Source organism: Chaetodon trifascialis, chromosome 10, assembly GCF_039877785.1.
Source record: "Chaetodon trifascialis isolate fChaTrf1 chromosome 10, fChaTrf1.hap1, whole genome shotgun sequence".
Taxonomy (NCBI): Eukaryota; Metazoa; Chordata; class Actinopteri; order Chaetodontiformes; family Chaetodontidae; genus Chaetodon; species Chaetodon trifascialis.
Window position 1 is genome coordinate 21,992,689 of NC_092065.1, and position 24,812 is coordinate 22,017,500.

The following is a 24,812-nucleotide window of genomic DNA, read 5'->3' on the forward strand; positions in this document are numbered from 1 at the left end:
TGATCAGCAGGAAAAATAGAAATATTTTGTCTCCCAGATGTCTGTGGGAAAATTGGATTAAGGCTGCCAATGAGAAAGCGAAGTTTCCTCCCATTCAGCCAAATCCTGCATTGCTTGTTGTTGTACCATTCACTTAGTAATTTGTTTTTGTTTATGAGTCTGTGGGACAGATTTGTTACCGCTGCAGCTTAAACAGTTCATTTCAGTTCTTTTGCATGTTGAGGTCTTTTAAGGCGATGTAACCTCTCTGTAGGTCGGGGGTCCTGTCATCAAGTTCTATCATGTTGTGAGCATTCAGTTCACTTTTTATTTCTATTTCAACTATTTTTAGCAATAACATTTTTTTACTTCTTGAAAAATGTTACAAACACATGGCTGTCAATGGATAAAAAAAAAAAAAAAAAATCACCAGTTTTCTTTGTAAAGCTCATTAAAATTCTCAATAAGTCAGACTGAGAAAAAAGAGAAGCATGAATAAACAAAAGATTTTTCTTGGTTATAATAATGACAATAAAACCATTGAGTGCACTAAATGTAAAACTGGAAATTGAAATGAGCTTCTAGTTGCACAATATAAAAACATTTATATCGCCCAATAACAGGACTCAATCCAACAGGAGTCAATCCACATTCAATGTATTTAACCCAGGAAGTGGATTTCCTTAAGAAAAAAATAAAATAAAAATAACATTAATAAAAGGAACACATGAAACAATGAAAAAAACAAAAGCAATGAAAATCCTCAAAACTCCCAAATTTCTGGAGACATTTTGTAATTTTCAACTCAACTTTACATAAAATAGCCTACTGCTGCTACTACTAGTTCATAACAAAGCTGAAAGATGAACAAAAATGAATACAGAGGTGAGAAGTAATATAAAAAGTAAACATCATGACTTTCACACGAACAAAAAGATAAGATAACAAGAAAAAAAAAATTTCATTACACTAGTGCTGTAACAGGACAGGGAATAGTATTTAGGCTGCATTTAGGCTTTTACAGTGCAAATGATGAGGAATATCTGGGTGATTGATTGATCAACTGATTGATAATTGCCACCATAGACAGCACAGTCTATGGACTGAGCTGATAAATTATTGATTGCAATCAAATGTGTCCACAGTAGAAGTGACAGACATCATGTGTGACACGCGCAGCTTATGTGTATGATGAATTACCTCTCAGACCTGTCCAGTGAAAACCATCTTTCTGCAAACTTCCAAAATCAAAAATCAAATTTGAAGCTACGTGGTTTTCACTGGACAGTGCTGGTCACCACCTTCATGCGCTATTGGTGCTCTTGTGAGCCTCTGCAAAGAGGTGTTTCGTCTGCTCAAGAGTCTCATTAGGACACTAATTTAGCATTGAGCACGCAACTGTTCGACTGTCCAGGAGCTAAAAACCTAAATTTGGCTTCACAATGAAATAGCTTTGAATCACCCAGTTATTCCTCATCAAAGCGCTGTACACAGAGTGCTCTCACGATAAATAGGCTGCATAGGGAACACAAAGAACTTAGGTAGGCCTGTGTTTGGTTTCATGCATATAAAGAAAAATCCATGTGGGGAACAAGACTGATTGTATCACATAGTGCAAAACCCCTCAGAAGACAAAGGATGTTTGAATTGATCCCCCCTGATGCCACCTCAGAGTTCGCAGCAGTTCGGTTGTTCACTGTCGTGCCTCGAGGTTGTTGCTACATGACCTGTGATTCTACAGTCAGGGCATCTCACCATAGTGATGTTTTAAAGGGATCATGAATATCAAAGTACAGCAAACACTTCTTACCCCAACAGTGTGGCACAGTTCTCTCCGCATGCTCTCCTCCCACCTGCCCACGTTCTAAAATGCGAGTCAGTTTCCCCATTGTTTATTTCCCTCCCTCCCTCCTTCCCTCCCCCTCCCTCCCTTTCCAGCAAAGTGAACTTTGGTCTAAGAAAACAGCAGGTTTCAGGAAGTGAGCTAGGCATAGTGGGGCTAATAAGGGCATGTTCACAAATATGAAGTGTTGCACAACACTGGACAACGTGGAACCCCCCCCACCCCCCCAAACAAACTCCTCACCTTTGATGCATGCTCTCCTGGTAGTCCTGACCAATGAGCACTGACTGTGACCTTGAGCCAAACACAGCTCTCCTCTATCTGCTCCTTCTAGCGTCTGTCCGTCCTCCCCTTCCCACCTTAATAACCCCTCCATTTTTCAACATCTGTATTGATAAAAAATATATTTTTGGTATTTCAAACTACTTAAATCCATCGAATCCCTTAAGACCTGGACAAAAAAAAGGTTTTGAATGACTTGATATCTACTTTACATATCTGAAACACTCATTTGACTCAAGAAACAACTTCAACTCTGATGTGTCACATTTGCACTATAATGGTAAATCAACTGTTCATGTTCCTTCCTCTGTATTTAAATATGTTCAACTACTTTTTGCCCAGGTCTATTGCGTCCTTATTCTTTTTAATCCTTCTTTTCTAGGGCTTGCTTCACTTTCAATTCAATCAGGTCAGGAAGTTATTGTCTGCTACATTTAATCATCTCAAAAATGTTTGGCGTGTAAAAATGATCATATCAAACCTGTTAGGAAATACTGGTGAACAAATGGTCTACAATTGCAGTTTCAGTTGACATTGTGTTTCAGCTGATTGTACTGAAAGTGAATGGACAGCCAGCACTGGTTTTCTCCTCTTCCTCCTCCCACTACTTCCTCATCCTCCTCAGCGCATCTTGTGTTCCACGTCAGCGTTGGCCATGTTTGAGCCAGGGCTGGGGTCCTGCTGTCGTCTGGACTGGGGAGAGAGAGGGATGGAAGGATGAAAGGTGGGGGAGAAAGGAGAAGAAGGAGAAGAGGCGAGTGAGGATGAGACAGGTGAGAAGAGAGGAAGAATGATGTGTGAAAGACAGCAAGAAAGGGGTCAGAGGGAGAGAGACAAATTAAGTACAATTTTTCAAGGATTAACAGGTACAGAGAAACATTTGTAACACTTCACTTGAAATGATGCACTTCACGGTTCTCAACATCACTAACAGTGAGGTGAGGCACGTGTGACTGGTTTGTTTACAGATTGGAAAACACGTAACTTTTAGAAGCAGTAGATAAACAACCTAAAAAGCATCTGCTATCAAGCTCCTGTATAAACAGTTAATGAATGCACTCTATGAGAGTTGTAATCATTTCTATTCATCTTTTAAACACAGTGTTTATGAATGTGTTTAAAACAACTCACACATCTGTTACAACTAACTGTGAAATGGCTAGCAACAGCCAATATATACATACACACACAGACACACTCATTCATATCAGACATGCAGGACAAACAAGCTTGATTAGTGTGTAATGATTGAGGTCATGTAAATCCAGGCTGATGTGGGGCCAACTAAAAAGAAATTGCAGTTCCAGGAACGGTCAGTAGAGGGAGCCAGAGAACGGCATCACAACAAGGCTCAGTGATACTGTTTATACACTTTACTGATGTTGGTATTTTAGTCAAGGTAGCAAGCAAACAGACAGACAGACAGAGAGGCAGACAGACAGACATACTGGCAGACATGCGGGCACGCACACGCGCATGCACACACCACGTAGATCATTAGGTCACCATTAGAAGCCATCAGCATGACAAGACTTTTAAATATATTTCATGACTGGGTGTAGTGTGTGTGTGTGTGTTTGTGAGCCTGTGGCATGGCCTGCTCCTGCTGTAAAAAATACTTGTGGTTATATGTTTACACTTAAGTGATAGCTGAGGGAAATTGGGAGCAGGGAGGACGAGGGAGAAAGGAGAGAGGGGTGACAAAGTGTGGCAAGAGGTGAGGCAGAGAGCAGAGCAGACAGAAATGCAGACAGAGATAGTAAAGGGGTTGCTTAGTTCAACAGGAATGTAGTTTGTGTCATCTCAATGACTCACCATAATAGCAACATACACACAGTCACATGCACACACACGTACAGTATGTCATACTACCATTTTGAGTCCTCACAGCCAGACTGACTCCAGTTTCTGTCTGTCCCCTCTGGAAAGCTTTCTGCTGCATTATCAAAATACTCATGTGTGGCCCAATTAGAATGACTGGATTTTGGATCACAGTGGAGTCACGAGTCGACTCTTAACTGTTCAATACAGCGACATCTGTGCTTGTGTCAGCCGCTTGAACTTAAGTTCAAATTGGATGATTCTGCAGCAGGTTCACAGTCAATGCAAGAGGGAGTGCCATATTAATGTAGGGAGGAAAACGTGTGTGGAGATTGAGGTGGTGGTGGATGGACGAGTGGCATGTCTACCAAACCTAAGCCGCAGCTGCTACAATCACTATTTTCATATTACTATGGATCTCATGACTACTTGTGGGTGAAAGGGGTCGTTTGTCATGATGAATTCATCGAAAATTCGCATTTGAACCTACAGTTTCTCTCAGAACTTCATAGCATGTTTTGCTCATCATTGTTGGTTTCTTGCCTTTACGTCACTGTTTTAGTTAACTCTAACTCAAATCCAGTGTGCACTAACGCTAAACGTCCTGCACCAAGGGCACACACAAAACATTGGCTGGTGAACGTAGTCAAGCAGCTGAAGAGTCAGATATTTTCCTCAGGTGTTGATGGAGAAAACAACAGAAACAGAAAACCAAAAACAGAGCTACAAGGAGAGTGAATATTGAAATTATACTCATCCAGGGAGCCAGAAACAGAACTGCAAATGACTGCTGAAGTTGCTCCATTTAACTGTTGGATGCGCTGTTTGCTAATATGTTAGCTATAAAGACTTAAAAGGTGTTAACAAGTCAGTGTGTTTACAGCTTGATTTTGCTGACCCCAAGTGGCCAAAACATCAGTTATCAATTCATCTGTATCTTGACAAGACCATCAGAGCGCTTCTTCGTCTTTATTGCTCCTAAATGAATCTGATTGGTTAACAGCTGACATGTTGACTTAGCATAGCGGGAAAGGCGCAGGTGGAACGAATTACATTAACAGTGACCCAAATGAAAACCACAAGATTTCCAACTTATAAAACTTCCTTTCAGCAAACACTCGCTTATCTGTTTACAGTTTACAGCATCAGATAGTGCTATTTTTAGGCCGGAGTGACTTAAAATACACTCACATGACAGACATGGACAAGACTGAAATATGATCCATGACAAATTCTATAAAAGCCAGCCTGTAGAAACGTGAGGACAGAGGGCTCTGAGCGTATGAGGTAAAAACAAAGCAGCTGTGACCAAATCTCCTCTGTTTTCACATCACTGTAGCGGCTGCATCACGGCCGTCAGGCGTGCGTTTGTCTTTGTGGAGGGGAGTGTTCTCTGCTAATCTTAAGGCCAGGAAAACTTTCTGCATCGATCCACGCACAGATGGAAGCCTGCTGGGCCACTATAGGCTGCTTAACCACAATTCAATACTGGAGAAGTGTGTGTGTGCGTGTGTCAGAGCAGATTTGCTGTATCTGCGAATTTGTACACATATGTGTTTGTCCAGTATCTGAATGTGTCTCTGAATGTGTGTGTGTGTGTGTGTGTGTGTGTGTGTGTGTGTGTCTGTGGTTACTCGTGTGTGTGTGTGTGTGTAAGTCAAAGCAGGGGGTCTGATGGCGATCAATACTAATGATATATTAATGCTTTCAGTGCCAGCTCATCATTCACCGACAAATGTCTTTGTGCTGAGCACTTGGAGAAGTGTGTGTACGTGTGTGTGTGCGTGCGCGCGTGGAGTTAAAAGGCACATTTCTTCTCGATCTATCGCTTCTCCATCCATCATCCTGACAGCTACCTCCTGACCTTGAATGACTGGAATATGACTGCTTTTGGATGAAAAATGTTGTATCTGCCAAGATGACAAGGCTTCAGGAACTGAAGGGGAAACAGCTTTATATTCAGTGAGCGCAGCAGTGAAAAAAAAGACATCAGCGTTTTCCTGCCGAGCTTTACTGTAATGAAACTTACTCAACCCAATAAAAGAAATGGATTCGAAGCTGGAGAGACATCACTTTCCCCGGCGGCATTTCTTCTAAATATGACGGTTTCATCTGTAGCTACTGATAACCTGTTAAATCTTCCTCATTCTGGGTTTGAGTGAGATGTTTAAGTTTGAGATTTTGGCTTAAAAATGTTCAACTGTAAGATGGTGAATACCACTTGTGGCCAACTCTTTCTAAATATCATTCACTGCATATCAGTCAAGGCCTCATATATACTCCAGCCATGTTCATTACAGTGCAATGTGGTTTATATAACATTTTTAAACATTTTGCTGGCAGATTAATATTTGAGGATGAAGTATGCACACCGACAGCATGCCACCCCTTCATCCCATGCCTTGCTTTACTTCTTTTCTGCTGTCTCTACCTCTATTACTACAGAAGATATCAAAATGTGTGTTTTACAAATATAGACTGCCAATATAGGTGGAATAATTTCTCTTCATTCCATTAAAATGTTTATACAACAGTCCAAACAGAACGTAGTGACTGCTACTGAACTGCGCCTTTGACTTGCACGCAGTATTGACAGAGAGATATCCAGATGACTGGCTAACTCGAGAGCTGCAGACAGAAAGACAGACAGAAAGCGAGGTGGAGTTCAGACCACAGAAATGCAGAGGCTGAATCTGTGCAGCTATTCAGCAATGTTCGTTGGTCACACCCAAAGACGCAGCTCAGAGCAGAGCTGCAGGATCCCACTGCGACGACTCTTTTCTTACTAGCTTATCTCTAACATTTGGTTCCCATGGGCATCCTCTGCAAAACAATAGGAGTATTTCTGTTGCTCATTACAACAGGCTTTTTTTTTTTTTTTTTTTCAAATATTAACTCCCCATTACTCTTCATCTGTTCCCCACCTACAATCTATAGAGGTCACTACTGCACTGCACAACAGATAAAACATGATGAACCAGTACTGACACAGGCCTACAGAGCATCTCTCCACAAAAACATGTGTCAGAAACACTCTACTGTATATCTATTTTTTTCTTAAACACAGTTTATCTAGGGCCTCAGTTTATCAGCCAAATGCCTCAAGAGGATAAGATTCAGTTGTTAAGGACTGTGCAATTTGTTATTGAGATACTGAATACGATATTTTAGGATGTATGGTATTTGTAGAGTGAAACTTTAAACTGTTTTCAACTTACGATGCATCAAGGGAGAAATTATATACACATATATACATTTTAGCAATCTTGTCAGAGAGGAAATCAGTCATAAGCCAACTAAAACTCTGGTGTTTGGTCTGACTTTAGGAGTTGAACTGAAAGCCTTTCAATAACTTTCTTAAACTTTGAAATGACTTAATCGAGGGAGAGCTGCAGAGATGAGCTAATCAGTTAAGATTTCCCAGCAAGTGACAAGTGTTAAAAACATGCACACGCACTCTATTTGGAATGAACAAACAATATTTCCGAGGTGGAGTAAGAGGAGTTTCTTTTCTTTTTTATCCACAAAACTTTGTTTACGCAGCAGAAACAGGACCTGCATTGGTTTCTTTGGTGATTCTGGGCATTCGTCAAAAATGTCAGCGAGTGAAGTGGATGCAAAGAGAGGTGTTTGATAAAAAGAGCACATCACTCGTGGTGACAGAGAGAAAAACTCATTTTTGGAGGCCACAGAGAAAATGCTAACTTGCAGCTAAAGCGAAAAAAAAGAAAGAAAGAAAAAAAGAAAGAAAGAAAGAAAGAAAGAAAGAAAGAAAGAAAGAAAGAAGAAAAACACACAATTAAACCTTATGTCTGATTTTCTGCTTGTTCCTCTCTCCTGTCAGCCTCTAGTCCATCACACGCATCTCATCCTTTTAAGAATTAGTTTGATGTCTTGAAGAGAGCTGAATGAGAAGATTGATAACACCCTCTAACTGGTCTGTTAAGTGTGATGCTGCAGCTGTTAGTTTAGCGTAGCTTAAAAACTGGAAGCAGAAGGAAAGAGCTATCCTGACTCTGTCCAGGTGTTAGAGGATATTCACTAATTTTACACATCTGTAAAACTGATGAAGGTGAGGTATGAAAGAGTGAAGAAATGGCTGTGATGTATGGGATCAGCATAAAACCTAAAGTGGGACATAGTTTTCATTTTTTATGCCAAAACTGAATTTAAATCCATTTCAGTGCCAAACCCTTATTTTTTACAGTGTATATGGGCTTTTAGGGGATAGTGATGGTACGTATATTGATTCAGCAGCAGATACAAGGTTTTCTTTTTCTCGGAGAGCCTCAGGGAAGAAACATGAGATCAGTCAGATGAAAGACGACATTCAATAAATGACTCTTTCTTTTCTTTCTTTCCTGTCTTGCAGCTCTACTCGTCTGTGCTTCTCACCGCCTTCTGTTCTCTTACTCCCTCTCTTCTTTCTGCAGGACCATGTGCTGCAAAGCTGTGGTAGGTCTCCATGAGTGTGTGTGTGTGTGTGTGTGTGTGTGTGTGTGTGTGTGTGTGTGTGTGTGTGTGTTGTGCAGACTAGCCATGAGAGGGTCACATCCCACTGTTTCAGTCTCTCACGACACACAAGCTTTAAACAAGCATGAGCAGATATTACAGTCTTTAGAAGTGCATGCACATTCATGAACACACACACACACACACACACACACACACACACACACACACACACACGCGCACACACACACACACACACACACGTTAACAAACACACACAGACGTGACAACAAAAACACACAGGCAGCTGGCCATGGTCACAGACACACACAAATAACGATGGACAAACATAAGAATGCACATACATAAATTTAACAGGTGGACACACACGCACGCATGCACGCACACACACACACATGCACACACACACACAGGGTGGTTTAGTGCATGACAGTGTGATAGATGGTGAGAAATGAAGGACACAGACCCTGTTCTTTTCTGCTGGCTGTCTGTCTGTGTGTCATCAGTCCCAGATTTTAGAAACCACAGGGTCCTAAAAAATAAACAATTTGGGGTTCATTCGTAGGGCGTCAGCTTAGGAAGGGTGCCATTGATCTCCCCAAAGCCTTGCTGGGAAAGTGAGTTTGTCTCAAGTAATCAAATACATTTGGGACGATTTCAGAATTCGAGCTGACAGCGTACAAACTTCTGAATCTGAATCTGTGTGAATGTAAGAGGCAACACAACTTTGTACACAATGATCATTCAACACATGAACAAATCTCTGGACAATTCACATTTCTGGAATTCAGATTTTAAAACTGCCGTTTTTTTCGGTTCATCAGATCGAAGTTCTCTTTCTGTGAATAAACTACTTTCCCCTCTGAGGCTTTCGGGACACCTGACAAAACTGAGTCAGTCATTCAATAGTTCAGTAATATTAAATCAAATCAATTAGCACTTTAGATTCATCGTCTAACTGATCATGCACTAAACCTATGACTCAAACTGTAAAAATACTATTCAAATAAAGAATAACTTAAGCACACACCCACACATCACACAACCCTAAAGCCACCCCAAGCGCTAAGCAAAGAAAGTCCGACTGGAAATTTGACTCAGTCTCCTCTGAACACCAATCAATATAGACCTACTATTAAGTAATTAACATAGAACAAATTTAGGAAACGTTTGCAAATATTTATATCTGTAAAAACTATCAAATTTGCTCTTAATTTTACTTTGATATTTGTCATTTAAGATCACCAAATAAATGTGGTTTTCAACCAAGACAAAGCAAACTGTATTTGCTTTAGTCAGGTGTTTTAATGATCAATAGATGAGTTTTCAAACCTGAAAATACTATTTGCAAATTTCCAGTTGGGTAAGTCTAGCCTTGCAAAGCCAGCCCACAGACTTGAGATTTCACTTTGCTCGCTGCAGTCTGCATCACTTCAAACCGTCTGAACAGGAGATAACACGTTTCTATCACACGTGCGATAACACATGGATGAGATGAATGTGCGACCTGCTTGAACGTCTACGTTTGCTGCCTTTGCTTCCCATTTTCTAACTTCGCAAAACGACAAAATCTGAAGTGAATAAATCTGAATAAATCTTAAAAACGTCATGCAGTCACTTTACAAAGTAACTCAAGAGCAGCTGAAAGTCTTGTTTTCGCTGAGCTCCAGTGATGCAGAGGTGTACTCAGGGTGTGACCACTGAATCATCACTCTTTCGTGTGCTCACAGGTGCCGTGGAGCGCACGTCTGGCCACGCCCAACAATGAAGATGGTTGTGGTCAGAGGTACAACAGGTTTGAAGTGAAACAATAAATGGAAAGTCCCGATGCTGTTTATCTGTAAACCGCAGTGTGCACACAGAGCTCGTAGTTCACAGAGCACATGACTCCCAGAACACAGCGAAATCAATTTCTGACATTTAGACTGGCTTTGCGAGGCTAAGCTAGCTCTAAAGGGGAAGCAGATTTGTCCTGTGGCAGCTGGAGCTACACTGTGCTGTAACAGTCCACTTGTCTTTTTGGTTGAAAACAGCAGCACACGTCCCTCTCACCTCTAGATCCTCTCTGTGTGATCGATCTCTGTCTTCAAAGTCTCTGGTTCTGCGTCGAGCCTCTTCAAATGCTGCCTGGGCCAAAGCATCCTCATGCTGCACGAACACACAAACACGCACACACATATGGACAGGTAGAGAGTGAGAGTGAGCTCAGTTTTCTATGTTTTGCCTGATTAAGAGGCCCCAATACATTGTAAAGCAGTTATTTCTTTTGTTTAAAGGAACACTCCACAGATTTAGCATTGAAGTGCTTTAACACTGACTCATAATGGATCATCTTTAAGACATGCATTCTTCCTTCTTGTGAAAATCCAGCGCCTACATTACCCAGGATGCAACTCGACTGCCAACAATCACAGAATCAGACATATTATACAAGTAGCAGCTAGCATAGCCTCAAGTTGCTCGCCTCAAGCAGAGATGAGCAGTGGGCTAAGATTCCTTTTTCCTAACACCTCCATGTTTTTCATTTTCAGACTCAAGTGACATGACTCGAGGCAATTTATCAGACTTTGCGCAGCTCCATCTGGAGCCACACAAAGCCTCATACAACTTGCAGCAGTACTCCCCAAAGACCTGTAAACAGACTTTGATGTAGTTCCCCTTCAAACAGGACGCAGACAGAGATATGAATTCAAGAGAAAAAGAGGAAGGTGAGGGAACAGGAGGATGTGGAGAGTTTGTCTGTTTCTAAAGATGCATTCCTCTGTGTGTTGCGTCACCTGCGCCCTCTCCTCATCGTACTCCAGGTATCCCATCCCATCCAGCCTCTGTAGGTCGATCCAGCCTCTCCAGATCACGCACACCCCGTTCAAGATCATAGGTGCCTTTAAATGGACCTGCAGGGGAGAGAGACACACACACAGATAGAGAGAGAGAGAGAGAGAGAGAGATTAATGCCAGTGGCAGTTTTCTCTTCATTTGCACAACATCACTGCAGCACTGTACTATACTGTCAGGAGTGCAACACATTTGAGCCTTAGCATTAACTTGTTTCTGCATTTCTTTGAGCATGTGTGCTGTTTGCTCTGCTGCTACTGTTTAAAACTCTCTGATGTGCTCTTCTTCAGAAAGTCTAAGGTGTTCAGACACATGGAAAACAAGACTGATGGAAAGAAAAGACAAACAGACTGAGATCTGGTGCTTTTCCAGAACCAGACAAGACTGATTTTCTCTTTCTCACAACCGAAAAAACATATTAGCCAACTGAACATTCGCCTTAGGAAGGAGCAACAGCTAATTTGACCTGGAGTTATAAACGAAACTGCAATTCTGATGTCAGGAAGCGTCAGCTGTTTCTCCAGAATAATAAAGAGCTCTGTGTCTGGGAGATCTTCTCCCTACCCCCACTATTGCTGCTGTGAAAGAGGAAAAACCACCAACTACGTCAAAACCTCTCCAGTACAATTGAGTGTTAGGCTAGTGAAACACACACACACACACACACACACACACACACACACACACACACACACACACACACACACACACACACACACACACGTGCATTTACATATGTGTGCATGTGCGAAATCACTTGAGCTTAGTGTGTCTATATAAGCGTGTGTAAGAATACATTTGTACAAATCTGTGTATGTTTAGGTGTGTGTGTGCGTGCCTGCGTGCGTGTGTGTGTGTGTGTGTGTGTGTGTGTGTGTGTGTGTGTGTGTGTGTGTGTGTGTGTGTGTGCTGTTGCTGATTGTCAGTCCTGCTTTAGTGGAAAAATAAGCATTTGTATTGGACTCTGTGGAGACAAAGTGATCCAAAGTAAACACCATATGCCTAAAAACATTTTCTTCTTGTGTGTGTGTGTGTGTGTGTGTGTGTGTGTGTGTGTGTTAATATTCATGGCAGTTGACCAGGGTCTGTGACTTATTCAGTGGCTTTATTCACACACTGGCGGCTAAAATACTATGACTTTGTGGTCTTTTATCCTGGGATAATGGTCTCAGCCTGCAAAGCTCTCCGCTCCCGTTTTCCTTATTTATCTATTGAAAATAAAAGTCATGTTCCTTTGTTTGTCTTTATCTGTGCAGGGGAGAGCAGGTTAGTGGGAGAGTGTGCCGTGATAATGAGTGAACCACTGCACTGAGCAGCACAGTCAGCCCAGTCTACAGCGTCAGACTGTCAGACAGACAGAGGAGGGTCAGACTGTGTCTCTTTCTTAACTCCTGCTTATATTACATGGCTATGGCTCTATGCCAGGAGGGCAGCAATGTAAACACTAAATGTGTGTGTGTGAGCAGAGGGAATGTGTATATGTGTAGGACCATTACTGTGCTTGGATTTGGCAGTCTGTCTTAGCTGCTGTGGGTAAATTCAAGCTGCTGACACAGGGACTAAACTCAACTGTTTCTCAACATTTGGCAATAAAAACTATCTTGTTAAGGGACAAGATGATCTTTTCTGGATAACATCCAGGGAGTTTGGCCAGGTAGTGGAATTTTACCCTTCTCTGGAGCTATTTCAGGTACGAGTCCTTCCAGAATAGTCCAATATTTACCTTGTTATGTCATAGATTTTCCTCTCTGACTAGCACTGGTATGCATTTATATGTCATTTTTGCCTCCAAACATAATCCGCTTCATTTTAAAGCAGAATTAGCAAGAATTATCACTCAACTCTGCAGTTTCCCTACATCATGCAGAGCTGTTCAGCATCTTTCAGCTCATTGTTTTATAGGGCGCAACTTTGCTGTTTGCTTAAGTCGAACCGGGTCTTCTGGCTGAAGAAACAGCAGAAATGCCTTCTGGGGTGAGTCTCTTTGTTGGACCTAATAGAGACTGGATTTTCATCTGGATGTGCCGTACTCCTTTTACTTCATTTTGTTTCCTCAGGACTCCTCTGAAATAAATGATTTATCTAATCACTATCAGGCTGAGAAAATATGCATAGACACACAGTCTTACCTAAACACAGCTGTATGAGCTTGTCTTTCAGCCAAAAATGTGACCAAAAAACTTGATAAAGAACAAGATGAAATCACATTTGCCCTCTTTCTTTTTCCTTTTTCTGTCTCACTGTGTTCCTCTTTCCCATGACACTGATTTCTATGAGGAAGAGACAACAGACAGCGAGAGGCAGTGAAACCCACACTGTGTTTTTCCCAGGGTACAAAGCTTTCAGGTGGTATTTTTATCCGAGTAAACAAGTATTTAGGAATAAATTAACAGAATAAAAGTCCCCCCCATCACACACAAACACACAGATGACTGGATTTTTCTGTGTGACAGTGGGCAAGATCCACGTTCCTGCATTTTTACTCAGGCTATTTTTGGACAGCCTCTCACAGGGACCTCTTTTACCACAGCTACCCACACTGCACCGGGGCTGCAGGGAAGCCCGCACTCCAAGAGACTGTGGGTTTTTGTGTTTATTTTTGAGTGAATGTTTTTCTGTGTGTGTGTATGTGTGTATGTGTGTGTGTGTGTGTGTGTGTGTGTGTGTGTGTGTGTGTGTGTGTGTGTGTGTGTGTGTGTGTGTGTGTGTGTTAGAGACTGATGTGAAAGAGAGAGAGAGATGGCTTCCACATCTGTGGGGCTGCACAGTGCTTTTAAAAGAAAGCTTCATTTGGCTTGACAGGGAAAACGTGTGTGTGTGTGTGTGTGTGTGTGTGTGTGTGTGTGTGTGTGTGTGTGTGTGTGTGTTTGTGTGTGTGTCTGTGTGTGTGTGTGTGAGAGAGAGAGGGGAAAATATGCAGAAACGGCCCAACCACAGACTTCCTCTGAGAGAGAACCATGTCAACCCCCACATCCATTTACTAACACACACACACACACACACACACACACACACACACACACACACACACACACACACACACACACACACACACACACACACACACACACACACACACACACACACGTGAAGACAGAAGAGCTCTCACACACTGCAGCACACGGTGAATAAGAAAAAGATGCAGTGGATTGCTCTCAGTGAGTTTAATAGAGCAGCACCTTACGATGTGTTGTTGCACCTTTACCTGCCTGTGCGACACAGGATGGGTACTCTGTGATTGGTACCCATTCTGTTGTATTTTGAAGGGCTTTCTTAAAACATGTGGACACAAACATAAACCCCTCCACTGCATGTATATGACAGCTGTAGCTAACAGTTACTTTGCGGATAAACGTTGTAAATACAAAACATATGGTCGTCTATTTAAAGACTCATTTTTCGCAAACTTCTTCCGCAAAATGAGTATATGTGAAGTTCAGGTTCCTGTGTGTACTGAGTGCATCTCTGAGCTCGAACAAATGTGATGAATACATTTCCTTCCACATGAAACATGTGCAAAAGAGATTTTTTTCAAGTATTTTAAAGGTACAATGTGGCCTTCTGTCGAACTTCATTCCAAACAATAGGGGGCAGCGTATCACCAGAGTCGCCACCAACTGCTGCTAGCTAGACTCTTTGCTGTTGGTATCTATGGCGGAAGCAACTAGCCAGTGCTAACCAGTGAAAATGGTGTTCAAACGCAGCCACTGAGGAAAGCAGGGGCCAGTCTGAGGATGGCGGTTAACGTACCGAGGTGAGGAGCGAGAGGAAGGTCGAGCATGTCCAGCAGCATCTCATCATGAATGAGGGTTTATTTCAACCAAACCAGAGCTGGTGATTGTTGGTACAGGGGAGTGAGTTTATTTGGTTTCTTTATTATTTTAGAGCTTGTGGAACATAACAAACTTGCTGCTCACATACATCTAACAGGTGAAACTCACTAACTGTCAGACGATCAGGTACAAAGCTGTATTACGAGACAGGACGGGCCAGGGCTAGCTGGTTAGCATGCTAATTTCAGTAGAGAATTGATGCTTCTTTACTTTCTGTTGATGTTACTTAATTTTTTTTTTTTTTTTTAATTTAAACCTAAAATTCATACCCATGGCACCTTTGAATCCAGCCTTTATGTCCATGTTTACTCTCTTGCAGTCTTCTTCTTCCCTGCCTTTACTGGCACACTGCAGCTTAACTTGCCGCCACCTGTTGATCAGTGAAATCGTGTGTACACAAATGAAAGGAAAACCCTAAATAAATGAGTGGACTCACTGAAAAGCTTGGTGAGTATGATGTGAATCATATTCATTTCCTCATAATCAAGCTGATTTTGGAGTTAGTCAGCTTTCTCCACCACCATGCACCACCGCCCATGGCTCCAGTGGAGTTCAGACACTCAAGGTGACACTTTACAAAGACACTCATGTTCTTCCTTTAAGTTAAGTCTGTACAATCAAACATGCAGTGCAGAGTCTTACATCACTTCATCCTGTGATTCTGGTAAGATCACATTTTTGTGGACCGTCATCTGCATCACATGAGATGACATCCAATGCACATGTGATGAGCATATTGCAAAACATCACATCCTGAACTTAACTTCAACTTAAGGATTTCATTGTTAATTAACGTGTCAACATTGTCGACTGATTCAACCACCTACCACTCCTTTGTGAAGTCCTCAAAACGGTTTTGCACGTTATTGAAAAGGACGTTGACTTCTGACAAGATTTTATGTGACAACAGCAACCAGCTGCAGCCTCGTGAATCACTGTGCATCATTTTTACAGTCATTCACACGCTGAGTTCTGTGACTTATGAGCAGTCTTCTTTAAAATTTCCCCTCTGATCTTATTTTCATCCATTTGAAGCCATCACCACTGCTGAGCGGAGAACACACGCTCATACAGCCAGCCTTCAGCTGGCCAGTCAAATCTCTGTCTTTTGATCTGAACTTCTGCGAGCTACTGTAAGTGCTTCCTACACATTGTGTGTGTGTGTGTGTGTGTGTGTGTGTGTGTGTGTGTGTGTGTGTGAGAGAGAGAGTGTTGGCAGACAGTGCGTGACGCAGATGTAGAGGGATGTGTTGGCATCGTGCCTCTCATTCAGCCTGGTGCCAACCATCTAGTCAGCACAACTGCCCACTGCTGCACAGACAGACAGACACATGCACCCCACACACACACACACACACACACACACACATACACACATACACACACATACACACACACACATGCACATACCCATACACACATGCACACACAGTCCAGCGCCCACAAAGTGTGTGAGGACAATGGGCATCTGTGTTTTCGGTCTCGTGAGTTGTGGCAGCGTCTCACACACACATGCGTGCAAACACACACACACACACACACACACACACACACACACACACACACACACACACACACACACACACACACACACACACACACATATAAACACACATGCACACACACACGTAAACACATTCAAATAAAGATGACTAGTCTTAATAAGACTTAAAGATGCCTCTTTTAATTCCTCTGTCAGCACCACTAGTTCTGTCCTTCTTTTGTCTTAAATACACATGGAGTATGTGCTTTTCTACTTCACTTCTGTTCTGCACTGTGTGTGTTTGTGTGTGTGTTTGTGTGCGTGTGTGTTTGTGTGTGTTTGTGTCTGTGTGTGTGAACTGTCTTAGCTGGAGGCACCAGCTGATTTAATGCAGTAATTATGTTATTATCCAGAAGAATGTTACATGAATGATTATCAGAGCGTCGGGGAGGCTGCGCGTGTTACAGTAACAGTCAACATCAGTGTGTGTGTGGGTGTGCGCGTGTGTGTGTGCGTGCATGTGCACCATTTAGATTAAAGATGAGCCGTAGAATGTCTGGAAATCTGTATGTATGTGTGTTGCTGACACAACAGGCGTGTGTGTGTGTGTGTCTGAGTCAGCGGCCCGTCACAGACGAGTCATGCTCTTTTTTTCTTTCTTTCTTTCCTTCGGATCAAATACCATCACTCATCATCATCCCCTTCTCACGTCTCAGACGAGAAAATTGAGGATTTTGAAGAAAAAGAAAAAAAAAAAACGGCATCAGTATAATTGCCAGGACAATGTGGCAGTCCAGTTTATATGACATGAATCATTTGTGATTCACGCTGCCTCTCCACAGCACGCTGACACGCACACAGCGGCTCTTTCACAGCCGACAGCAAACACACATGACTCCACTGAACAAGACTCCAGCACGGACGTCACGCTGTCATTCCTGGAATAAAAGAGGTTATAAAACAAAAGAAGAGATCACAAAGACGTGGGAAGACAGACAGAGAGAGAGAGAGAGAGAGAGAGAGTTAAGGTAACTGCAATCCTCGACATCTATTGGTGCTATCTGGATTTTACATTAACGATGTTTCAGCGGAAGAGGTACAGAAGAGAAATTTGGTTTCTGGATTCTTTGCAAACAAAGCATGTTTTATTTATGCATTCCTCGCAATATTTCTCATACACACATTATTTCTATAACAGAAACAGCTGTTTCTAGTGGGGCTGCATGATATTGATAATCACTTTTAGCTTCATTATATGTTTCTGAATATTACCTTAAATGTATTTTTGACAGATTTTTATGTTTAGCAGGAGCGTCGACCCTCACACTGAGCCTCACATAAATTGGATACATACAACATGTTGCAGTTAAGTATGGATTAAATCCATACATGTGGTATGTGTAATTTTAGATTGAGATATTCATATGTTGTGACATAGTAAAGAAAATAGATTGAGAAACTGAATGAAATTCCTGATAAACAAGTATCTCAGGCTGCAACTAAAGACTATCTTCTTGATTGTTTGATCTACAAAATGTCAGAAAACAGTGAATAACAGCAAGCACACATGTCTTAAAAGTCAAAAGTTTTGATGGAAGGAATGGAAAATCTCTAATGCATGTCGTCCTTTTTACCTTTAAACCCCTAAATAAGACTTCATTTCTGAAGAAAGAGGGAAGTTAGAGTGAGCTACATACAGAGAAAGTGATACAGGGAGAGCAATGGACAGGTGAGTAACAAAAGAGAGAGAGGGAGGGAAAGAGACAATGAGAGAGAGGAGCTGAAGCTGTAATCTGTGTGTGTGTGTGTGTGTGTGTGTGTGTGTGTGTGTGTGTGTGAGAGTGTGTCAGGTGTGAGCAGCAGCTGGAGATAAAGCACGTTACTGGCCTTCTGTTCCTAATCCCACAGTGAATACAACGTCTACTGACCAATTGTCTCACAGACACACACGCGCGCACACACGCGCGCACGCACACACACACACGCCGCTAAAGCAACAGTATAATAGTATGGTACTCTCCACTGCATGATCACTCTCTCTTCTTCAGTGTTCCCACTGTGTAATTACAAAGGATGCAAAACAACACACACACACACACACACACACACACACACACACACACACACACACACACACACACACACACACACACACACACACACACACACACACACACACACACACACACACAGAAAGTTAGGTTTTCATCACTTTTGGGGACTAAACCATAACAACTCCCCTAACCCTAACCCTAAAGTCTTCACCCTAAAATTTCATGATTTACATTATGTCCCCACAAGTACGGTGACTCCCCACAATGTGACTATGTAAACAGATTTATGTCCCCACAACGTGAGTAATACATTCACGCACACACAGACAGGTCCTTGAGGATGATGTCATATATGTTGTTGTTGATGCTGTTTACTTCCAAAGAGCAGGAGGCAGCTGTGAGAGGCAGGTAATGACCTGCAAACTTCACAAGCTGAGCTAAAATCCACAGCTTTACATTCTGCGTGTCGTTCTGTAGAAATCAAAACGCCCATGTGTCTTTACTCAGGCTTCATTCAGTCCTTGGTGGATGAACAGAAAGCAACAAAGCATCATGACTCACATCTCACTTTTCATCCGTTGTTTCATGTTCAGAATCAAAATACTGAAAACCTTTGTCAGGATACGCTTTGTGTTGCAAAGTACGTGCTCTCTGGTTCACTGGCAGTTTGTATTTCCACTGTGAGCTGAGTGAGTTGGACCCTTCCCCATCTGAGTCTCTAACTGCCTGTAGACACACAATGTGCATCATTGCTACGCAAAGTCCTCTGTGTGCACACAGGACGGCAAAAAACCACTGTTTGTTCCTATGGCTTTCATAGGCATGGAAATATCATGCAAATCCACACACAGGCTGCAGATAGAGTCACAGCCCAGAGACAGGGAAAGAGGGAGACAGAGCATTGCACGAAGCCTTTAAATTGCCAAATGAAATACAATCCTATGTACAAAAAAGTGAGCAATTATGTCCTCTGTTCATTTTGATTAAAGCAGAATTAATCGATGTTTCTGACCACTTGCGGGCAGCAGGTCAAGCTGGAAACACTGAACTGCCCATTTCATATCCAGCAGACACAAAGCAGCATTATCATTCATTTAAAGCCACGTGCCTGGCTAACTGACAAAGATAAGGCCAATATTCTCTCTCTCTCTCCTTTTAGCTCTGTTTTGGTCTTCACCATAATTCGGAGGGAAATATCTGGCTCCTTAGCTGATAAACGTTCACCGTGTTCCCCTGCCAGTTACTGGACAGGTAGTGCACAGTGGAATTATCAAAGCTTTCATAATTTTATACGTTTATGTACTGCTACTTTGCTTTTTTGTCAAATCCAGGAAGTGTGACATTCTTGCACTGCACAGTGATGGGCTGAGGTGTGACGTGGTTCGAGCTACTAAAACACTTTAAGGTTAGCAAGAGATCATGGTCAGGTTGTCACGCCCCTGACCTGATTTTCATCTGCAGCATGTGTCGTTTTAAAGAGGGTAAGAGCAGGAAAAATGACACGGAAAAGTCCAGGTGAGCGGCGCATACTTCAGTCCAGCTCAGCAGACAGTTACTGGAAAAGAGGGACTAAGAACAGAGAAACAGAGGTGACACACACACGCTGGATTTCACACCACACTGACATCTCTCTCTCCAGCTTTCTATCTGAACCTTGTGTCTCTTTTTTGCCTTATGCACACACACACGCACACACACACGCTTTATCCTCCTCTACCTTGTCTGTGTAAATGCACTTCAACAGAGATTCACTCACAAAGGCATGATGCCTGCATAAAACACTGGGACGCACACAAAGAGCATATAAACAGAGGACCCTGTCTCTGCGTGCACTGCAATGCATTATGGTTGTGGGTGTGGTCATTGATCTAAGGCCTGGAGCAGGAAATATGAAACCCTGTGGGAGGAGACGGTGATGTACTCTATGTGTGTGTGCGCATGTGTGCGTGCGTGTGTACAGAGAAGAGGTTTTGTGGTGCATTAAAGTGTCCTTAACAGGGAGACTCTGACCGTCTGTGAGGCTCAGAGGAAAGCCACTACTGATTTAAATGAAAGAAGCTTCATTAAAATGTACTGAACAATCACCAATCACTCAGGACGTACAAGATCTAAAGCACAACTGCACACACACACACACAGACAATGTCGGATGCAGAGCGGCAGTAGCAGAGGGAACCAATTAGTGGTCTGGCTTTGATGATGTCACTGACAAGTCACGCACTGGTGGCACAGCTTCCGTTCAGAGGGAAACATGACACCACACAGTGCATGCACGCACGCACACACACACACACACACACACACACACACACACACACACACAATGTTGTGATGTTGATGTGCATGTGGCAGGAGAATCCTGGAGGCTTGAAGCTGATGACTAAATTAAAGGGCAACAGAGGTGTCAGACAAGAAATGCTTTCAGAGGGATGTGTGTGTGTGTGTGTGTGTGCGTGTGTGTGTGTGCGTGTGTTAGATCACTGTCATTTGCAAGAACTTTTTCATTTTCTTTGGGATGGAGGCTGTGAGTATATGGAAAACATGCCTGAAGATAAAATCTGACAAGTTAAAAATGTCAGCATCATGAGGATACACACAAACTTTAAATAAAGAAATCTCTAAATTTCTCTTTCTTTAGAAAAAAAACAAACAAAAAAACATGTAGACAGACTTGAACTACTTTACTGACATCCAGTAACATTAACGGGTAACAGTCATGTTGATCGCTGACATCTTTAAACACAGACTAAAGGCGGTGCGTTCCCTTCTTTTCTCACTTCTTTTCCCCTTTCTTAGCTTTTTTTCTTTCCCCCGACCCTCTGAAAGGGAGGGAGGGAGGCCCTGCCAACCACATCCCAGCCCGTCCCCACCAGAGACCCGGCCAAGCTGCCAGAGGGAGTCGCCCAGCCTCCCCTCCCCTCTAACCAGCACAGACCGGCCACATCCCATCGTCCTCAGACAGTTAAAAGTAATAACAATACTATAAATCAGTGAGAGAAATACAAAAAAAAGAACCACAGTAACATGTGAATACATGAATGAGTAATACAACAGCGAGGGGGTTAAAATATCATGAAGAAAAAAGTAAAAAAAAAAAAAGTTCAGCACCTCAACCATCCTAACCAACAATATTAATAATAGCAATAATAGAAATGATGGTGATCAATAGTAATAATAAACAAAATAACAATATATTTGATTATATGTGTGTTTGTGTATGTCAGATTAAAAAGTGTAGGGATCATGGTGTGTATGCGGAATGGCAGATGCATGTGTGTGTGTGTGTGTGTGTGTGTGTGTGTGTGTGTGTGTGTGAATGATGGAGCACATGTTTGCTGTGAATGGTGGACAGGCAAAAGGAAGTGGATGTTTGTCATGAGTAATACCTGCGGTCATGTTTTGGTTTTCTTTATGTTCTGTTTTGAGTTTAGATGAGCTCAGAAAGTATTCCAGCTTTCATTAAAGGCTGATAATGTTGTTTCTTTTCTGCGGGCTGTTAAGAGGCCGATCCAATGAGTGATAAGATTTTGTGGATTTCCAGTTTTGACAGATTATTTTCGTAGCCTTGGTGAGAGAGATGAGTGATGGGTTTCTGTGTTTAAGTGGGAGGGTGACTATTATAATATCTCCCAGCAAGCAAAGCAATGGAGACAATGGGACTCTGCAGCCCAGTGAAGTGAAGAGACTCTTTCAGTTCCTGCTATGCAAAGACAGCGAACTGGTTGGCATGATCGTAATTGTCTGTGCTCCCCAGAGTGTATGGTAAACAAATGTCTGTCAGTCAGTCCCATTTTAATAAGTTTAAATACGTGTTATATTGCTAAAGTTGCACTAGTATTAGTGGTCATGCACAAGATGTTTTTAGTCATTTGTAGACAGAAATCAGGGCTGGAGACAGAGTCCAGTCATTTTCCTATTCAGTGTTACGGACGAATCTGAGATGAATCAGAGTTCAGCGATGAGTTTTTTTCTGCTTTGAGTTTGGGATTTTCCCGACCTTGTGGGGTTGCAGTGTGCTGCTGGTTCTGTTCATTTTGGATTTAACTGTGGATTTTAATTCTTGGGAGTGGAGGAGCTGGTGTCTCCCAACACGTCTGGATTAGTGTGCTGAATGATGTGAATTGGTTGTGTTGGAATACGTGATGGAGGTGAGAGATTCCCCTTTCTTGCCATGAGGGAAAGTTGACAGGGGTGTTGTGCAATCACATGATGAATGGTGTTAGTGATGATTCAGTGATTTTATGGGTTTTCCACCGGGCTGTCAGAGTTGAGGAGATTGTGTTGTTCTTGCAGTAATCCAGCTTCTTTGATTGATTGTACAATAACACTTACAAAGTACTTAGTTGTTTTCATTTTTTCCTTATTATTACCTTTTGTATTTGTCCTCTCTCTCATACACATAATCATACATATAAACACAGGTGCCATCTTTAATAAATTTCTACTGAAACACTCATGTAATTACACTCATTGAAATCACAGTAGCTGCATGATGTCTGTCATTATCATAAGTACTGTAACTATTTCATCCTTATTTGTTTTTTTTATTATTTTATTTTATATATGCACCTTGCCAAGTTCTGTACGTCACCCTGTTCTTCCTCTGCCTGTCTTTGCATATTTTATTCTAATTTCTATCATTGTTGTATCTGTAAAGTCACTACTGTTTTGTTTTTGCATCAATAAAAAAAGAAAAGGAAAAAAAAAAAAAGAATGTGGTGCTTTCCAGCGACTGGACTGGAGCTACAGATGTGGGAGGATCAGAGGAGCCACCACATCATAATCTGCAATAGTCTACAAACCAGAACATCTTGGACCTATTATACTGAAGAATCTGGCCGTAGCACTGAATGCCTTGGACGTACACACCTTCTAGTCGTACTGTACAGCTTCTGTGAATCTTGTTTCATTGACCAGATAAGGGTAAAAAGATGTTTCGAATTTTTACGTTTTTTTTGTTCAAGGTCTGTTTATTTGCATTTTTCAGGTTACAAAAACAATTAAACAAAAAATACAGCCAAATGACAAGCTGGTTTATAGAAAACAAGAAAAAAACAAACAAACAAAACAAACTGCACTACCAAAAAAAGATCAGACTAAAGTCACTCACCAAGCTGAGTAAAAAAGTCAAATTTTTAAGTTTTAATTGGGAACCTTTTTCAGCTGGCCAGATGTGCCATATTTTTTAAATACAATTTGTAAGTTTTAAGAATTTGAACTAGTATATACAGAAGTATAAAAATAACCGTATCTATTGTGGGATGAAGGTTCCACAAAGAGGAAGTAGGAAATAAAAGTTGAGGAGTGGCCAGCATTTTTGAAGAAACACTCGACAGCCATGCCAGCAGCTCTGTGAGGCTGCATTGAGACACAGCGGTGCTCTGAGCTAAATGCTAATGACAGCTTGCCGACATGCTCACAAACACTGCAACATGCTGACGTTTAGCAGGTGTAATCTTTACCATGTTCACCAGATTAGTTTAGTGTGTCAGCAAGCTAACATTTGCTAAACAGCACTAAACACAAAGCACAGCTGAGGATGTCTTTGGTTTCACAGGTTTTAAGTCCTTAACCAAACTATTGGACAAACACAAATTTGGACCTGATGATGAGGTTGGATGAGAAGTCGGGGGATGATCACATTTATTAAAACTCACTCCGAGAGGAACATGAATGTCTGTGCCAAAAGTCTACGTGCTAAGAGTAAAAAAAAATGATGCTGGATCCATGCAGGAAATAGTTTGAGTATGAATGAACCTCAACACACGTGTGTTTCTGTGAGCTCCTCCCTGACAGTCCACCCTCCTCCATCATGTAGCTGACAGATGCTCATCTGCTTCTCATTTAGTCCCCCCAACAACCACTAATCCGTCTGTCTCTTTCTGCCTCTCTTCACTCTTTTCTCTCTGCTTTGGGTTTTGTTTACTGTTCATACGTTTGTGTGTCTTTTTGCGCGCAGATACGTGTGTGTAAGGCTTAGCACAAAGTCTGGCGCCACCGTCTCATCAGCATGCAGGGGTGCTGCGCAAACACACTCACGAGTGTGCACCAGCATGCATGCACACGCGCACACACACACAACGAGAAACAACCTTCAACGGAGAATCTTGCAGAGTAATTCCTGTGGTTTCAACCTCATTTAAAGTCACATCCTCAGATATGATTTTTCCACCAGCAAACGGTTGGTACTGGAGCCAGTTTCCAGTTTC

At 42.0% G+C, this 24,812-nt stretch overlaps 1 protein-coding gene across 3 annotated transcripts in view; it reads right to left on the minus strand.

Moving 5' to 3' along the window:
- Nucleotides 1–2,061: 2,061 nt before the first annotated feature.
- cbfb (core-binding factor subunit beta) overlaps nt 2,062–24,812 on the minus strand; it is a 34,086-nt gene continuing 11,335 nt past the window's right edge. The window contains exons 4-7 of one of the 3 annotated variants that reach the window (XM_070972290.1): nt 11,176–11,292; nt 10,451–10,546; nt 8,865–8,930; nt 2,062–2,792 (exon numbers count right to left, since the gene is read on the minus strand). In XM_070972290.1, the coding sequence (XP_070828391.1) occupies nt 8,901–8,930; nt 10,451–10,546; nt 11,176–11,292 (243 nt within the window). In that variant the 3' untranslated portion in view covers nt 2,062–2,792; nt 8,865–8,900. Of the gene's footprint in view, nt 2,798–8,864; nt 8,931–10,450; nt 10,547–11,175; nt 11,293–24,812 lie in introns of all 3 variants that reach the window. The other 2 variants (XM_070972289.1, XM_070972288.1) reach the window with 2 other exon arrangements.